At 32.9% G+C, this 18,146-nt stretch overlaps 1 protein-coding gene across 1 annotated transcript in view; it reads right to left on the minus strand.

The window, feature by feature from the left end:
- LOC110027283 (GBF-interacting protein 1-like) overlaps nt 1-14,871 on the minus strand; it is a 53,268-nt gene extending 38,397 nt beyond the window's left edge. Inside the window, exons 1-4 of the mRNA XM_020728637.1 lie at nt 14,563-14,871; nt 13,352-13,395; nt 4,940-5,039; nt 4,094-4,247 (exon numbers count right to left, since the gene is read on the minus strand). Coding sequence (XP_020584296.1) covers nt 4,094-4,247; nt 4,940-5,039; nt 13,352-13,395; nt 14,563-14,722 — 458 coding nt within the window. The 5' untranslated portion in view covers nt 14,723-14,871. The remainder of the gene's footprint in view (nt 1-4,093; nt 4,248-4,939; nt 5,040-13,351; nt 13,396-14,562) is intronic.
- Nucleotides 14,872-18,146: the final 3,275 nt, after the last annotated feature.

Raw genomic sequence — 18,146 nt, forward strand, 5'->3', positions numbered from 1 at the left:
TTAAGGAGAGCAATTTCTTCACGAGTGCTGAAGTTTTCAGGAGAGACCTTTATTTTTAGATCTTCCTGAGGTAAATTTGGGAACATGTCTCAGTTAAAAAAGAGCAAATTATAAACCATCACTTGTTTGTAAAACCAGATAATGTCAGCACATTAATTATGGCAATTACTAAGATAATAACCAAGACTGAAAACTAAACAATAAAAGCTTTCAAACCATAGAAAAAAATTCTTCGGTAAAATCTGAACAGCGAATTCATCAACTTCGAAAGATGCTACTTATACTGCTGCTTTGTGCTGGCAGCTTATCCTGGATGGAAGTCAATTTGAAGCAAAAATAAATCAATAGCAAAATATTAGAACGAGCTTTAATCTCATAGGAAATGAAATATGCTCAAGACATACTATCAAGCATTAGAAAGAAGCCAAAGAAGTATAGTTTTGTGCTGGAAGCTAAGAATTCCTAAACAAGAGGCTCATGAAAAAATAACAACAACAACAACAACAACAACAACAATAAAGCCTTAATCCCACTACGTGGGTCGGCTACATGAATCCTTTTTCTCCATTGCGTCCTATTTAGTGTCATATTTTCATTTAGTTCTAGTAAATTAAGATCATTTTTAATACAATAAGCCCAAGTCTTCCTAGGTCTACCTCTGCCTTTCTTAACACAAGTCGAATTTAAAACATCTACTCTCCTAATCGGATCATCTAATGGTCGACGTTTAATATGACCAAACCATCTAAGGCGACTTTCTCTAATTTTGTCTGTCACAGGAGCTACACCAACCCTATCACGAATATATTCATTCCGCATTTTGTCTCTAAGTGTAAAGCCACTCATCCACCTAATCATTCTCATCTCGGCAACACTTAACTTATTATTATGCTTCTCTTTTAAAGGCCAACATTCAGCCCCATAGAGCATTGCAGGTCTCACCACCATCTTATAAAATTTTCCTTTCAGTCTTAGCGGTACTTTTCTATCACACAAAAGGCCCGAAGCATTCCTCCACTTCAACCAACCAACTTGAATTCTACTATTAACACCCCCATCTATATCACCATCGCTTTGAACAACGGACCCAAGAATCTAAATCGTTCACACCTTTTAATAATTTGATCAAACCAACTTATTAAACCAAATAACAATGAAAAAATAAATATTATTACCAACTTCCAATAGAAAATTACAACAAACAAACATAAATCTGAAATTGCAACAAACAACAACACAAATTCACCCTAGGATTAGATCCAGAGGTGGTAGTGGTCAGCAAAGTGAATTGGTAGGGACAGCAGGCTGCTGAAAGAGCAGAAAAACAGCAAGCTTGTTGTTTTCTAGATGATGGCAGCGAAGGAAAGGGGGTGGCAAAGGTAGGGATGGCTGGAACAGCAGGAACCCACAAAAAGAAGAGAGTTTGTGTAGTGGCAGCAAAGTTGGATGACTAGATAGTAGCAAGAAACAACAGTTGTTATTTGGACGGCAGCAGCAAGATAGGAGGGATTGAATAGTAGGAAATCAGCAAGGGGATGTGGTTTTGGGTGGTGGCAGCAATGGAGGGAAGCAAAGGAGGGAATCGGGAAGGATGGGGAAAGGTAGAGAAAGGATAAATCACTATTTCAAGAGCGAGATATAGCGGGAGCACTACTCAGACCCTTCAAAACAGCCTTAGAAGGTTAAACCAAAGAAGTCGGCAGCTGTCTCAAACAAACACACGCAAAAACTAACTTTAATACATTATGAAAGCAAATTTATAATAATAGAATAACTAGGGGTGGGCCGAAGGGACTGGACGTCACTCCACACTAAGGAAAAGTCTAGATGAACCACTCCAGACAAGCAGGCCCTCCGCCCGCTTTCAAACACGGAAAGCATTCCGCCTGCTTTCAAACGCCCCGCGTCAACACACTGCTGCCCTAATTTCCCCTTCATTTTTGCTCGTTCATGTTCCGCTGGCCCCTTCTTCTCTACTTACCGCATGAGTCCACGCTTCGTCTCCTCCTAATAAATTTAGCATTACAAAAAGGATAAAATGTAAAATCTGGCGATAGCTTAAGCCATAATAGTTAAATCATTGTCTGCATCAAAATTTTGATGTCCTTAATTTTCATAAAATTTACTATCATGCACCCTATAAAATCTAAATTGATTATTCCTACCATAATGATTGTTGTGCTCATGAACATGTCAACATTAAAATAAATGGTTTCATAATATTATGATTAGATTCAACTTATGCGTCATGTGCATGAAATTAATTATTTTCCAAGCTCCAATTCACTACCTAGCATAATTGATATCACTCAATTTTGTTTATTTACAAGTTGAGCCATTTGATTTTACAAAGTAGTCAAAATCTCATCCTTTCAACGAACTGTAATTGGCCATACCCATTTCAAATTGCCGCAATAATAAAAATTTAAAGTCTACCCGATATAACGTAAGAAATCAAAAGATCTAGGTTTTTAAATGCAATTCAATGATTTTATGAACGAACATCGAGAAATTAATGTTGACTTCACAATTTAAAGACAACCCATTAAAGTATAATTTGTTTTCTTTTGATGCAAATCAGAATTTACATCGACGATCTCTTCTTCTCATAAGAAAATAATCAATTTGTGTTTTATTAGATCCACTCTTATAAGTAATAAGATGTTCATCCCTTTTCTTGAATAAAGTATTAGTAATAACAAAATCAAACGCTAAAGCAAAATCTAAAATAGTTTTACCTTCTTCATTAGTTACTCCAAAACCGTAGCCACCATGAATATTTCTGAAATCTTCTACCACTCTACCGACATGTCCATTTAAATCTCCTCCAATAAAAATTCTTTCTTCAAGAGGTATCGTTTGTATTAAGTCTTCTAAGTCATTCCAAAATTTATCTTTAGACTCTGTATCTAAACCTACTTGAGGAGCATAAACACTTATAATATTAAAAATCTTAGTATCAATGATAATCTTAAGGGCTATAATTTTATCACCAACTCTATTAATTTTAACAACATTATTTTTTAAACTCTTATCTATAATTACACCTACACCATTTCTAGTGCGACTCTTACCAGAATACCAAAGTTTAAAACCTAAATTATCAATCTCCTTAGCCTTTTCTCCAACCCACTTAGTTTCTTGAATACATAAGATATTAATTTTCCTATGAATCATAATATCAACTAATTCCATTAATTTACCATTGAGAGTGCCTATATTCCAAGATCCTATCCTAATATTAGTTTCATGAAAAAATAAATCAACGAAAAATTGAGCTTAGTATTTTTCCATAATCTTAAATTAAAAATAATTAAGAAACTCAATTTTTAGAATAACATGCACATGAAATGGCATGACTCAATTGAAGGTTAGTATGTGTGGTTCTTAAACAATGGAGTCTGATTCAAAAGTTCAGCCCTGTTTTGTCACACAAAAACTTGACAATTTTCTTGAACAAATCCACTGAATTGACTTCAGCTATAGATTAATATGAAATACACTTAAAAAATTGATACAACATGGATAAATGTTATGTATTGTTCCAAAAGTATAACGTCGAACAAACTAGAACCAATGTAACATATCAACTTCTAAGGGTCATCGAACATGGTTAGATTATATTTCAAGTGTATTATTTGTTAAATGGCATGTTTCCTTGTAAACATTAACAATTTGATTATAAATTGTCGGGGCAAGGATAAAATAAATGGAAACAATTGGACCCAAAAAGCTACCACTCTAAGAAGATTTGGTCTAAAAAGCCCATTTATATTCATATATTTATTTTTCTCATTGCCTATTAATGGTCTTCTTGTACAATGTCTTTGTATTTTAAGAATTTCCTAGGACTTTGAAAGAATCAACAATCATGATTTTTTCCTTTAATGCTATTTACTAAAGAACGGCGTATTACTTATACATATGATCCCTTTATATGTAACGTGATATAATGACCCACTTTAGAATGTCAATCAATTGTGCCTGATCAATTCTTCTCTGCGTCCCCGAGTGATGAGGAACAGAGAAGAATTAATACAAATTAAAGAAACAAATAGATAAGAATTTTCTGCAAACTGAAACAAAAATATACCTTGATATAGGGGCAGCCGATTTATTTTCTTCGGTAGTAACCTTATTTTCGGTCCCCAGAGGCATAAGAGACAAAGAAGATACGGAATCTTTTCCCCCACCTCCGCTGATTCCATTTTCCTTCCCCAAGCCAATGTTCCTTCTACTATCTAAATCTGCCAAGAGATAACAACAGCATAGAGCCTGAGATATTATATTGTAAGGCAAGAAAACAAGTTTTTGCCTCAATAAATAGCTAAGCAGCATCTAGCAATGACCTAGTGAGTTTCTCATTGCTAATGAAAAATAACATAGAACAATATAGCACAGATAATGTCCTTTTACCATTCAATCTATATTCTCTACCACCAAAAATCAATTAACAATTTAAGAAAAAAAGAAAAGTTTTTACATACATACTATTCAATTCCTACGTATCTAACACCCAAGCTTCAATTTTTCATACATAACCCCTTAACTATGCATGAAAAGGTGCATGTCACTTTTTAAAAGTTAAAATCGTGGTATTTTTGAGGTGATATGAATGATTTGGGAGGTATAAATGTAAAAGGTAAAGTTAGACGTTAGATATGTAAATACATATGAATTAGGTGGTAAGCATTTAAATGCCCTTATCAGAAGTTTTTGTTACAGAGCATGGCTGACATCAGAAAGCGGAGCTGGCCAAAAACAGTGTACTCACAGTACACAAAAAAAAAAAAGAAAAAACAATCCTTGGTTGATGATTATTAACGAAATGGACAACATGGCACAAGAAGTGATTGTCAATATCTTTCAAAAGTAAACAAAAGGAATTTATAATCAAAACATTACTGAAAAACCTATCGACATCAAACCAAAGGAGTACCATGAGATGTATAACGAGGAGCATAGTTTCCTCGTGTGTCCCTACCCCCCCGCCCCTGTGATGCTGGCCTCCACCTTGTCTCAGAAGCTTCTCTATTGCTCTGTAGATAAATAGATGACAAGCATCAGTGGCCTACTCTACGGAAGAAAAACACCAGCAAAAATAATTCAAAAATTAAAACTAAACTAAGACAAAGATGGTACATGAACCTTAGTTTATAATTCCATTTTGTCAAAGATGTTACCATTTAAAGAGAAAATGGTTCAAAAACTGACTAACTGCTGTCATCAATGTTGAATAGAAAAGAATCCAATCTTCCTATTCCATGAATAGTATAAATAAAAAAAACATTGTAGGCAGCCAAGAATCATTAGGTATGATTTTAGAAGGCATACCATTTTTCTGAGTACTTCACATCCCTGTCACAAGAAAATTATATTTTTAATTGTTTTGGTTCCATAGAATGTTAAATGGTTTTCTGATCAATCTTTAATAATTAATCTCTTGGTTCAAAATTTGCAACTTAAAGCTTAGTTATACCTTTCCAATTAATGGTTACAACTAGGGGTAAGTGACATGCATGTTTTGCTTAACTCGAATAAAGATATCAAGTATATGAATCACAAAACACTAGGCATACTTGTTGATTGGGATCACCACTTTGATTATGGTAATAGTCCGAGTTAATTTTTATATCTTATCCTTTGAAAAAATAGAACTGAATTGACTGCTCAGATACTCATATAATGCAATTGCATGTTTCTTTGCTCGTATTTAACTACAACATTAAACATTTTTTATTGGTAGCTGTAACTTAGGGTGCGTTTAAGGCGGCGATGCAGCGGCTTAGTGTCGCACTACAGTTTTTCCTATTTGAAAAACCTGTTTTTTTGTCTGTATACTAAAAAAAAATAAAGCTAAAAGCTACATTTTCCTACAATACATGACTACCAGCTAGAAAGTTGCGGTCTGACTCAAAAAAATATATATTATAATAATCACCGTAGCTTTTTGAACAACGGTTTCTTTTTTAGTAGCTTCATAACTGCTAACAGACCCTGAACCAAATTGTCCAGCTAGAAAGTTGCGGTCTGACTCAAAAAAATATATATTATAATAATCACCGTAGCTTTTTGAACAACGGTTTCTTTTTTAGTAGCTTCATAACTGCTAACAGACCCTGAACCAAATTGTCCAGCTAGAAAGTTGCGGCCGCCCTCCCCCCCCCCCCGCAACAACAAAAAAAGAAAGAAAAAACCTAACTATATTGTACGATTAACTGAAAAAAATATACCAACATTTCCTTGAATTGGGGAATGGGGTATGGCTTGAAAGTATTATCTAAAATCTTTCAAATAATGCAAGGAATAAGAGCTCTTACAGGTGACTGGCTCAAAATCTCGTATCTTTAAACATTCAAGTTTTCAGTAACTCTCACGTAGAAAGCATATAGATAAAATCTAAAATAAAGAAAATCTAAAGAGAAAAATGGAGTTAGCCTTTTAAGTTTTATACGTCAACAAAAAAAATGGCACAAATCTCAACGTATTTTGGATGAGATAACTTTAAGAGTCAAATTTAAGATCATCCAAGCTCCAATTTCAACAAATTTATAGTCGAATTGAACATCTTAATACAGTAAATTCAACAATGTAAAACTGGTCTAATTTGAGTCCAAATAACTATAAATTAAGCATGTAAAGTATGGTTGAAATTTTTGGAAAATTAATTGAAGAATCAAGCATTTTATTGAGTATGTCAACAAGAGAACTTCAACAACACTCAATCTTGAGATCATTAATACACTTAAATGCTAAAAGACTAGTATACAATCAAAACAATAAGTATGACGTATCAATGGAGTTTTGAAATTTTTATTGAATTTATTAAAATGGGGATCAATTCTCTACCCGCATGTGACCTAAGCTTAGAGTTTAAAGAGATCATGGAGATAAAAAGAATTCTAAAGCTTTGCTCAACTATCGTCATCCAAACACCATCATCCACCCATTATTGTTCGATCTTTATTACTTGGTCATCGTTGCCAGACCACCATTGTCAGACCCCCACCATTCAAACATCATTATTTGATAATCACACATCACCAATTAACATTGTTAGAACATCGCCTTTTGAATGTCATCAATTGACCACTGCCATGTAGCCATCTTCACTCTACACTATTTCAATCTATGAAGTACAAACATGGACACGAGGACAAAGACACGACAAGATACAGCGACACGATATAATTGTAAAAAATTGTTCATGATACGACATGTACAAGTTTTTTTATATTTAATAAATTATTAATATAAATATATATTTTTAATATTTTCTACTAAAGACGTCACAAAATAACAAATGCAATCATTAAGGAAACTTTATAATTATAAATGTTGTTTTTAGCAATATCAAAACATTCAAAATATCAAAAAACCACCAAAGCATTTAATACCAATATCATCCATAATAAAATGAAGCAAAATATAGCAAAATATAAAAACAAAATCATTAATAATTGGAGTTAATGCATTCAACTACATAAAAGAATATATCACATAGATGAACATGTTAGAAAAGAATATCTATGAAGAATCTCATGAACACATCTTAGGTTGTCAATTTAGCACATTTAGCACACCCATAAGCATTTTTCGTGATTTGTTCCTAAATGAAATGTTAATTTATTTATATAATTTTATATTTTTATATAACTTATAAGATAATGGGGCATTTACATACATAGCACACAATTCTTCTATATTTACACATCTCACACACAAATCTTCATATTTCTTTGCATAATACTCAATTCTTTCTAATCACATCAAAATTAACACTAATTATCATTGTTCAAAAATCAAATCCACATTTTCATACATAAATAAAGTGATATACTGGTAAATATCAAAATTTGGGTGTCAGATATATAAATATATAAGAATTTCATGCATATAAATTTCTCAATCTTCAACTAAAAACTCCACAAAAATTGAAAAAAAAAATAGCAGTGACAATTAATAGGAGGCGAAGGTCTAAACAATCAATTTCTAAACTTGCACACTGAGACTAGGACTTTGGATCGCGTCGAAGATCACATTGAAGCTCTGGATCGTGCTCTAGATCGTACTATGGTTCGCGTCAAAGCTCTGGATCGTTGTTATTTATTGGTTGTATTGCAGTAATACTTCAACAATATTTTGGTAATATTCAACGCAAACTAAAGAAAGAATAAAGAAAAATTCTCAAAATATTTGAAATCCCACGGAGCTTATTCCAATGTTATTTAATTATTGGTCGTTATTTTGTCAATACCTCACCTCGAAAATAGTTTAATCAAACCGCAATATTTAGACAATATTTGTGTTCAAATGAATGAAAACAGCTTAATAATATAAATACATCCTCGGAACAACCCAAATACGACCGCGGAGAGGTGAATATAACAAAGGAATATTTCAATCAAACCAAGATATATCCATCCGCCAGCGCTGTTATATATTGGTTGTATTGCGGCAATACTTCAGAAATATTTTGGTATTATTCAACGCAAACTAAAGAAAAATTCTCAAAATATTTGAAATCCCACGGACCTTATTTCAATGTTATTTAATTATTGGCAGATGTTATATATTACTCGTGTTAGAAATATATACTCGGAACAATCCAGATACGACCGCGGAGTGGTAAATATAACAAAGAAATATTCCAATCAAACTAAGATATATTCTTCCGTCAGCGCTGCTATATATTTTGGTTGTACTGTGGTAATACTTCTGGAATATTTTGGTAATACTCAACGCAAACTTAAACAAATATTTTATTCATAAAATCGTTTAAAGCAAATTATCAAACAATATTAACACTGCAAAAAATACATTAATTCCACAATTACAAATTTCAATTACTTGATATTTCACACATCATCATCTAGGTCCATCAATAAGCCGTGTATGTGTCTCTGGGCAGTGATGCAGGCAATTCCTGCTGATTTTGAGCAATCACATGTGAATATAAGTACATATGTCAATTCAAAATTAGTTCACAAATCATAAAACGTTTTGAATTTTAAGTTATGTACCTGACTATACTGATCCGACATTGAAAATAGGCTTGGGTTTGATGGGTGAAATGTTTCTTGACTTGAATCAACTTCTTTATCCTTTCCTGTAAAACAATGTGTCATGTTAGTGAGTTGTAACACAACATACAACTAAAATAATAGAAGAATATAATCTAATTAATATTATAGTGATTTTTCAATCTTACTTTTTGATCGGTTATTCTTCTCCCAAAAGCCTTTTAACCTAGCATTAGAAACTCATTTTGACCGGATCTTCGTTGTGTCCTTCAAATTGTGTGGTTTATTCGTTGTCTTTTTCTTCTTTGACATTAGCATTTCCTGATGGTCTCTCTCATTCAATATGACTTCAGATTCGAGTGTGAGTTTTTTTAATCTTTCCAGCACATTTTTTTCAGCAAGTTCATTACCTTGTGTTAATATGTTGAATATGAATATGTTGATCCGGTATGCAAATTTATGAACGTGTGTTCGATATATGAGTCCACTCGAACAAGTTGCAGAAGTTTGCAAATCTTTCAAATGTTTATAACCATAGTTGTTATGTATATCCCTCTTTGCATGAACCAACCACCGTAATTAAATAAATTTATCAGAAATTTTTGTTATATTCTCATGGTTAAGCACCCTTAGAGTGTGAGCACATAATATACCCATCATTTTAAATTTTTTACAACTGCATATAATTTCAGAATTACATTTATCGACCTTAACAAATCTACGGTCTGACTGTGTGCTCATTATCTAAGTTTCTCATTATCTAAGTTTCTAACATAAAATTCTGAATCTCCGGTGTTTGAGCACTTCACAGCAAGTCCACACAAACCATGTAACAACTCTGCTTCAAATATTGAATATAACTTTCTCGTATAAACTAAAACACCTTGCCTCAACACAGGACTACTTTTTACAGCGGGAAAAATTGCAGACTGTTCAGATTTAAAATCTTCATCCTTCCCATTTCTTCTCCAAGCTTTCATGACATTTTCAAGACCCAAGAAACTCTCAGTGAAGGGGCTTGTTGGTTTGGAGGCATTATGACAAATGTTATTCGTCGACTCACTTCTTTGTGTTGAAAAAATCTCCATCCCAAATATTTCCTTATTGAAAGCTGTTGACCACTTATGCCTGATATTGTACAAACTACTCAACCAAGCATTCTTATATAGATTTCCTATCTCAATCATTGTATGTCAAGTTTCTTCAAACTCCTCGGAGTTACACCTAGCCATGCATTTATAAAAAAACTCATTGACTTTCTTGGTGTTTACACCACAATGTAGTTTTGAAGACAATCTCTTGTAAATATGTCATTGGCATAATCTATGTCTTGTGTGCAGATGACACACTTCAATGGCTCTGGTCATTGCTTGATCCTGATCAGTGAATATTGTCATCAGGTACTTGTTGTCCATAATCCGGATAAATGATTTGAATAGCCACTTGAATGATTCAACTGTTTCATCTGACAAAAAGCCAACTCCAAATAGAACGTTCTGTCAGTAGTGGTTCACACCGACAATAAGAGCACAACATAAATTGCATTTATTTAATCTATAACTTGTGTCAAAAATTATGACATTCCCAAAGCAATTGTAATCAAGTCTGGATATCCCATCACTCCAAAAGAAATTCAATAAACTACCAGACTCATCAATTTGGACATCTCATGCAAACATCGTATCATCTGCTTGCCTCTCAGTGAACAATCTAAGTAGAGAATTAGCGTCCCTATTTTCAATCTTACCCTTTTTTTCTCTCTTTGTATGAAATTATAAGCATCCCTCTACATACAATTAAGATTTTCAACACCCCCAAATTCTGTAGCCAGAAAACTAAAGGCATCGTTTGTTCTGATCCCTGATTTTGTCATCGATCTGAGCACTTGTGCACTGACATCACTCATTTTTCTGCTGTAACGCAATAGATGTTTGTCATCGTCTGCCGCCAAAATATGGTTATGACTTTCTATAAATTTCTTAACCGACCAGTTACCTTCTACATCGACGACATATCAGATCATGGTTGGACAACCAGTCCTTGTGTCCGCTTTTCTGTACTTCACCCCCACATTGTTATTCAATTATTTCTTGAAACCAGCCTTACCACAAATGAAATCCTTTGTCTTAATCATTTTTGAATTAGGCCAAAAATCAATGTGGTCCTTTCGCACAGTGAATCCAATATGGTGTGCATATGCACAATAATTTTCGTAGGCTTCCTTCTCATTATGAACCACCGCGCGAAGCAAACTATCCGCATTTGGATCAATGCACATAGTCAAAGGCTCGGGGAGCTGCAACTTTCAAACATTCCACCATTAAATTAACAAAAGAACACTTCAACTTCAACGAAACCAATTAATAAATACAATCATGCTGGTACGAAACGATAAATCAATAACAACACAATACATAATTCAATCATAATACCACATAAATAATATCACAATAACACAAAAGTATACTTCAAAGCCAAAAATGTAAAAATACTAGCATAATAAAACCATGATAACACCAAAATAACACTACTTACACCGAATATAAAACTCCAGTAAAATCATTAATTAGATACAACAATAAATAACACCATGATACATAATACAACCATAATACTACAGCAATAATACCATAATAACACAAAGATTCTTGAAAGCTTAAAATGCAGAAATACTACCATAATACAACCATAATAAAACCAGAATAAACCTATGATAAAACCTAAATAAGACCCAACTACCATAAGCAAAAAAAAAAGACAATAAAAACCACAATAATATCGGAAGAATAATACCATTAGTACAACTTAAACACAATGATAATACTTACAAAGTAATTTAGCAATCAAATAATATAGTAATCACACCATTCGAGCCTTGCAATACTATCATTTGGAAGTCATTAATAGCACCACCCTGAACAAAGAATTATATTATCTGCGGAATGCTTCCGGCCGCAGCTAATGATCCAAGCTGATTGACATCATTCTCGCAATCGTTTTGAGATTCCATCAACATTTCTTGGTCGACAGAGAATTCATTTAACAGACCCTGCCCTAGCTCTTGAATACGAACAGAGACGAAAAAATAAAAAAAATCTACATCCATAAACCGGAAAAAAGCACCAATATTCTTTTTTTTCTATTTGACGAGATAAAAAACGTCTGGCGAGATCGAAAATGTTGAAATTCTGTATATGGCGGGATTTGATAGATCCAAATATACGTTTTTTCGATTATTGGGCGGGGTTCGGGCTGGGTCACGCCTTCTTTGCATATTTATCTTCGCTGAGGGCCCACCGTTACACGCGTACCCTTTTCATTCGCTACCGCATGTAGAGCACATGCGGTCGTCGGACAGAATAATTTCCCCTTGCAAAGAGGCCTTTCTATGTGGCATAAAATCCATTTGTGCACCTATAAATTCTTTGATTAGAATCAATAAATTTTTTAAGCTTATAGTTTATAAAGCATCTGATTGATTACGAGATACTTGAACCAAGACTTTAGCTTCCTAAGTAATAGGATGACCAAACTTATCATGTAGCACCATTATTATTATTGTAATTACTATTAGTATCACTATTATTATTATTATTATTATTATTATTGTTGTTGTTGTGGTGGTGGTGGTATTATTATAATTATAATAGAGAGAGAAATCAACATGTTTGATTGAGCAAAATAAAATCATATGTTGTAAAGCAATAGAAAAAAGCTAAATAGTTTTTTAATCATAGCAAAGTAGTATATTTAACATTTTATCAGTAAACTCATATTTCCAGAAAGAAAAAAATGTTTCTTATGGACCATTACGTTTGGCTTCTCATTACACAGCATTCCAATAAAGCTCATAACTCTTACAAGAATATAGTTAACAACCGTTGGAAAGCAGAAGACAGTGCATCATTTTCAGTGGTGCAAACATATAATATTTTTTCGTTAGCTCGCTAAAAAAAGTAGCAGAATGCTGATGCACCATAAATTCACAAAACTTCTTGTAGTTATTTGAAAACCAAGCTAAATGATTCCTTCAGTACAAAAAGAAAATAAAATTGACCTGAATAAAAAAATAAGAAAAAAAAATGAAGAATGAGAAAACGTTTTTATTAGTGCAGTGAATAAAATGTTAAATTTCAAAGAAAGAACATGAACATCAGAAAAAAGGCTAATCAGCCCCAAAACTATAGGTATTGAAAGGAAATAAAGAATAGTGCACAAAATTGTAGTTCGTAAATCAGTACTCTTCAAACCTTTACTTTGCTATCAAGCTTACAGAACTTAATTAGCAAATGAAGGACCAGAAACAATGAGTGATGAGCGAGATTTACCTCTTTTCGCTTTTCACGCTTTCTCTTGACCTCATGAAAGGTATCTACAAAATCAAATTTATTTTCATCATCTACCCTCTAAAAAGTACTGTAAGATTAATAGAAACATAAAACAAACATAATGTTTCACAAATATTCCAAGTAATTTTCCCAAATGGAAAATGCTCCAGTATACATAAACTTTGAATTTCAAAAAATTAATAAAATTAGCATTCTAGAATGAAAACATTTGCAAGAACACAAACAGCTTGGAGAGGAAAGAATCAAAATGGTCTAAATGAATCATGATGCCCCAAGTTCAAACAAAGGAAGCAGACATATCCGATGAGAGATTTTGGTTTTTTTTTTTTTTTTTTACTATCAGATAAGAGATAAATATTTAAAAGTCTATATTGAGATTACCGTGAAACAAATCTCATTACAGATGGAACAAAGCAAGCTCCGAGAGAACTGTGCATCATGAAGCAAGCAAAACCATTCAAATAACAGTATTCAAATTCCCAGGTATGACCATAAACAAACAAATTTTTTTAGGAAAGAAAATCAGATTCAATGAGAGACAGAAAATATGAGGTACTGCAATTATACAGACATGAACTAACAGATACGTCCAGCCAATCCTGCTCATGTTACCGATATGAGAAAAACCATAACTTCACAGTGAACGCAGCATTGAAACAAACAGATACATCCTAAGAGAATCGACAACAAAGCTAGCTTACTGTAACGATTATATAAAAAGGAAGCAGCAGAAGAAATCCCTACGAAAGGGCCTAGCACAACACTAAAGAACAGGAGTCATCCTTCAGTTAGTAAGAATTGTGTGCGTAAAGTATCGACAATACATAAGTCCTTAAGAAAACTAAAAAGGGTAAGAAAACAATATAGCAGCAATAAAGTAAACAGAAATACCCAAATCCAAATTTGACAAGGAAAAACAGCACGGAAAGTAGAACAAACACTGAAAAACGAACAAATATCTCAAAACCAATCCAAAAAAGACGAATTTAAAACGAACAAATATCTCAAAACCAATCCAAAAAAGATGAATTTGATTTTCTAATCACAGTATCCATCCAAGAAAACCATCTAGCCATCATTACATCGAATCCCGGAATCGTGGTTACCATCCGACAGGTCAACAAGTACAAAAGTGACAGAAACAGATGAAAATTAGCAAAAAGAAAAATTAAAAAAAATAGCTCAAATACCTTGGAAGAGGAGCTTATGAACGGTCTCGTTGGGATCCATGGAGCATTCCTTAAGCATTGCGTATATCTCCTCGTCGCTGTGATTCCCCGCGATCTCCTTAATGTTCTGGATCGTCTTCTTCATGCTGTTGGGAATGGAAACCCTAGAAGCGCCGCTCATCTTGAGGCAGCCAACGAGACGGCCGAGGGGGGTAGGGTGCTGGAAGATTTACAGGCCAAAAATATGGGAGATTTCGTGGGTTTGAATTTTTTATGAGAGAGAATGACAAAGGGGGCGGATGTGGACGACAAGCAGCATAACCTTGAAAAAGTATATACTTCAGCGCTAAGGGCAAGGGTCTGATCCTAAAAATAATTAAACTTTAATTAGGAATTATAAATAAAAAAAAATATTGGGATATTGCCAAATCGAAAGCCTTTTTAACAGTCATATAGAATCTGATCTTATTTAGTTAGATGACTCCTAATTTGATGGTTTTTAGGTCAATCGGCGCCTGAGAGGGAAAAATTTTCAGTCTTTCACTATGAGTATGAAGCTCTACGTGCGGACTCTAATAATATACTGTCATATGTGTTATATCGAGCTCACTTTAAAAAATATTAAACTAGAATAACAGAGGTTATTGGAATGAAACAGTGAAGAATATTAGAGTGGAACTGAGGAGATTATTGGAGTGAAACTAGGAGATTATTGGGGGTATATTGGGATATTAACTCCAATAACGTAGTCATAACCCTCCGCAGTTTCACTCCAATAACCCTCGCAATAACCACTAACAATCTTCGCGGTTTCACTTTAATAACCACTGCAACACCCTAACCCTAATAACATTCGTGTTTCCACTTCAATAACCCCCTGCATTAACTTTTGCACTAACCCCCAATAAACTTCTCAGTTTTACTTCAATAACCTCCGCGGTATAGCACATGTAGCGGCATATTATTAGAAGTCCGCACGTAGAGCTGTGTCCGGACTCTGGATGTAAATTTTTTCTCTAATTAACTAACATCCATATCCTCCTATTGTTCGGCCTTGAAGAGGCTGGTTGGTCTTTGATAGGTCGGCCTCTTGATCGACATCTGGTTGATCGACATCGCTCAATCTCCATTGTTTCAGGCATCCCCACTTTATTTTTGTGAGATCCGTCTTTCGACACGTGTCTTATTCCGAATTGTTAAATTTATGGAAGATTCCATCTATATTATTTTGTTGTACAATCATAAATCCTAAAAGTTCAATTAAGATGTTTCGTATTTTCGTAAAAATTATTATAAGATTATTATGAGAAAACATTTTCAAAAAATATTTTGAGTGCTATAAATTTTCTTGATTTCAAAGAAATCAGATTTCAGCATCCTTAATTATTATATTATTATATATTCCCAATATTATACTTCGTAGAAGATCATCTAACCGTTAAAACTCAACTTTTTTTTCAGGACGGTCAGATTTCTTTTTCCTTGCTATTGTATGGTCAACTTCGTTAGCAATGAGTCATCCTTGTTCAGCCTTCCTCCCATAATTTTTTATAGGGTGAACTATCAATATTCAACTCTCAGGTTCTGGAAAGTTATGCTGAACATTAAATAAGAATAATGAAAAGTTCAATAGTTCAAACAGTAGTTAATTTAGAGTAGAATCATGATTATGTTAAGATAATTGAATTATTTAAATATTAACTAAATAGCATCATTAATAAAAATCAATATTGCTACTTATGATATATTGAAAATGAGCATGACATACTTTATATAAATTTCAATTTAAATTATTATATATTTAAGTTTCTATCCCTTTTTTTCTAATAGTCATAATTAAAACCAAATAAACTTTTGAAATCTTCTATTTATTTTGTTTCAAAAATATGACACTCCAAAAATAAATTTAAGAAAAAGTTTTGAGATTACAAGGCCACTATCACACTGAGAAATAAGCTAGTTTTTTCACTGGAGGAACATGACTCGATACGAGACAAAGGATTATTAGATTTAATGAGTTTGAAGTGCGGTAAAATAAAAAATCAGAAAGGGTAAATAACTGGAGGGTCTAGTATTTTTAAGAAAATTTTAAATAAAATTAGATTTTTAATTATTTTTTTAAAATTCTTTTTAAATTTCTAATTAAAATAAATATAACAATTTGATTATGAAATTAATTGAGTGGTTCATTCAAATAAGAATGAGATCAATAGTTCAATTGTTTGATCGTCGGTTCATTTTGTTTTTTTTTTTATTCTTGGTCAAAATGATTTAATAATGAATCAATCAAACTCATAAGTTAGATATAAATTTGTAAACTCATGTTCTACACTATTCATTGTTTTCCTAAATCAATAAGTACCACTAGTTAATAGCTTGTCCGCCCACCTTCCAAACCATCACAAAAGTACACTATCCATGCAAACACCACCACCACCATCACTCATTTTCTGGGCATTATTACTATATATGGGTCATATGTCATATCACAATAGAAGTTATGATGTATCAATTATGTAATTCATATTATTTATTCTTTTATCAAGACCCCTCAAGTTAATTGAAAACTTGATGAAAGATGTCAAACTATTGGCCCTCAGATTTAACTACAACTATCATGCTCACACCTTCAAGTGGCTATATTGGCAAAGATCATCTGAATTGGTAGAGAACAACACAACAATGTTATGAGTTATGTAGCTGACATAGAAGATTAGACTCATATTATAGTTGACAATTTATCTTATCAAATATGTTTTTATTATTTAATCACATTTGTGATTTCCTTCGTTCCACCACTAAATATCGTGTAGGAGGATCCTAATGCACATTATTAGTGATTTTCATAATGCACATGATGTTAATCTTTGCCAATGCCCTTTCCCCTTTGATCCTCTATCAATAAGATAACAATCGCTTAGAAGGCATAGCTTATCATCATCATCCTCTCATTAATTATGCAATTGATGGAAATCCATCATGATCTAAATTCTAGAAAATCGCCGTCCTATTAAGTTTAAAATGCCTACACTTAATTAATGTAAGTGGTTGAGCAACTCTATGGAGCACCTAATGAATCTTCCTAATGTGATGCTCCTGACACTAGCCATTGAAAATCTTTAATGTTGAGTGTTTGCCATAAAAATGTTGTGCATAATGGTTTATCAAATTGGAGCTAGGAAGCAACAAATAATCAAACAAGTTTTGCTGACATTTTATCATTTGATTTGTCAATTTAAAGTAGTGCCCCTAAAGTCAACATAATCTCCCTATAATGTATAAAAGGGGAACCAAAAGCAACAAGCTATACACAATAAAGAACTAATACCCACTCTCAATAATGGAAAACTATCACGGCCCCACCCAATGCAACTCGTTGCACTAAGTTGTCACTTAATCTCAAGATCACAATAATTGGTTAATCACTAAAAAATTAATCTATAAGTTTTTCTTTTAAAACTCGTAAATATGGAGCAATTTTTATATTATCAAATATGTAATAATTTAAGCATAATTATATTTTCATTCTTATCATTGGACTAAATGACAAAAAATAATACATACAATAAGCATGATACATTCTCTTCATCAACAATATATATATA

The sequence above is a fragment of the Phalaenopsis equestris genome, unplaced genomic scaffold (assembly GCF_001263595.1).
Source record: "Phalaenopsis equestris unplaced genomic scaffold, ASM126359v1 Scaffold000422, whole genome shotgun sequence".
Taxonomy (NCBI): Eukaryota; Viridiplantae; Streptophyta; class Magnoliopsida; order Asparagales; family Orchidaceae; genus Phalaenopsis; species Phalaenopsis equestris.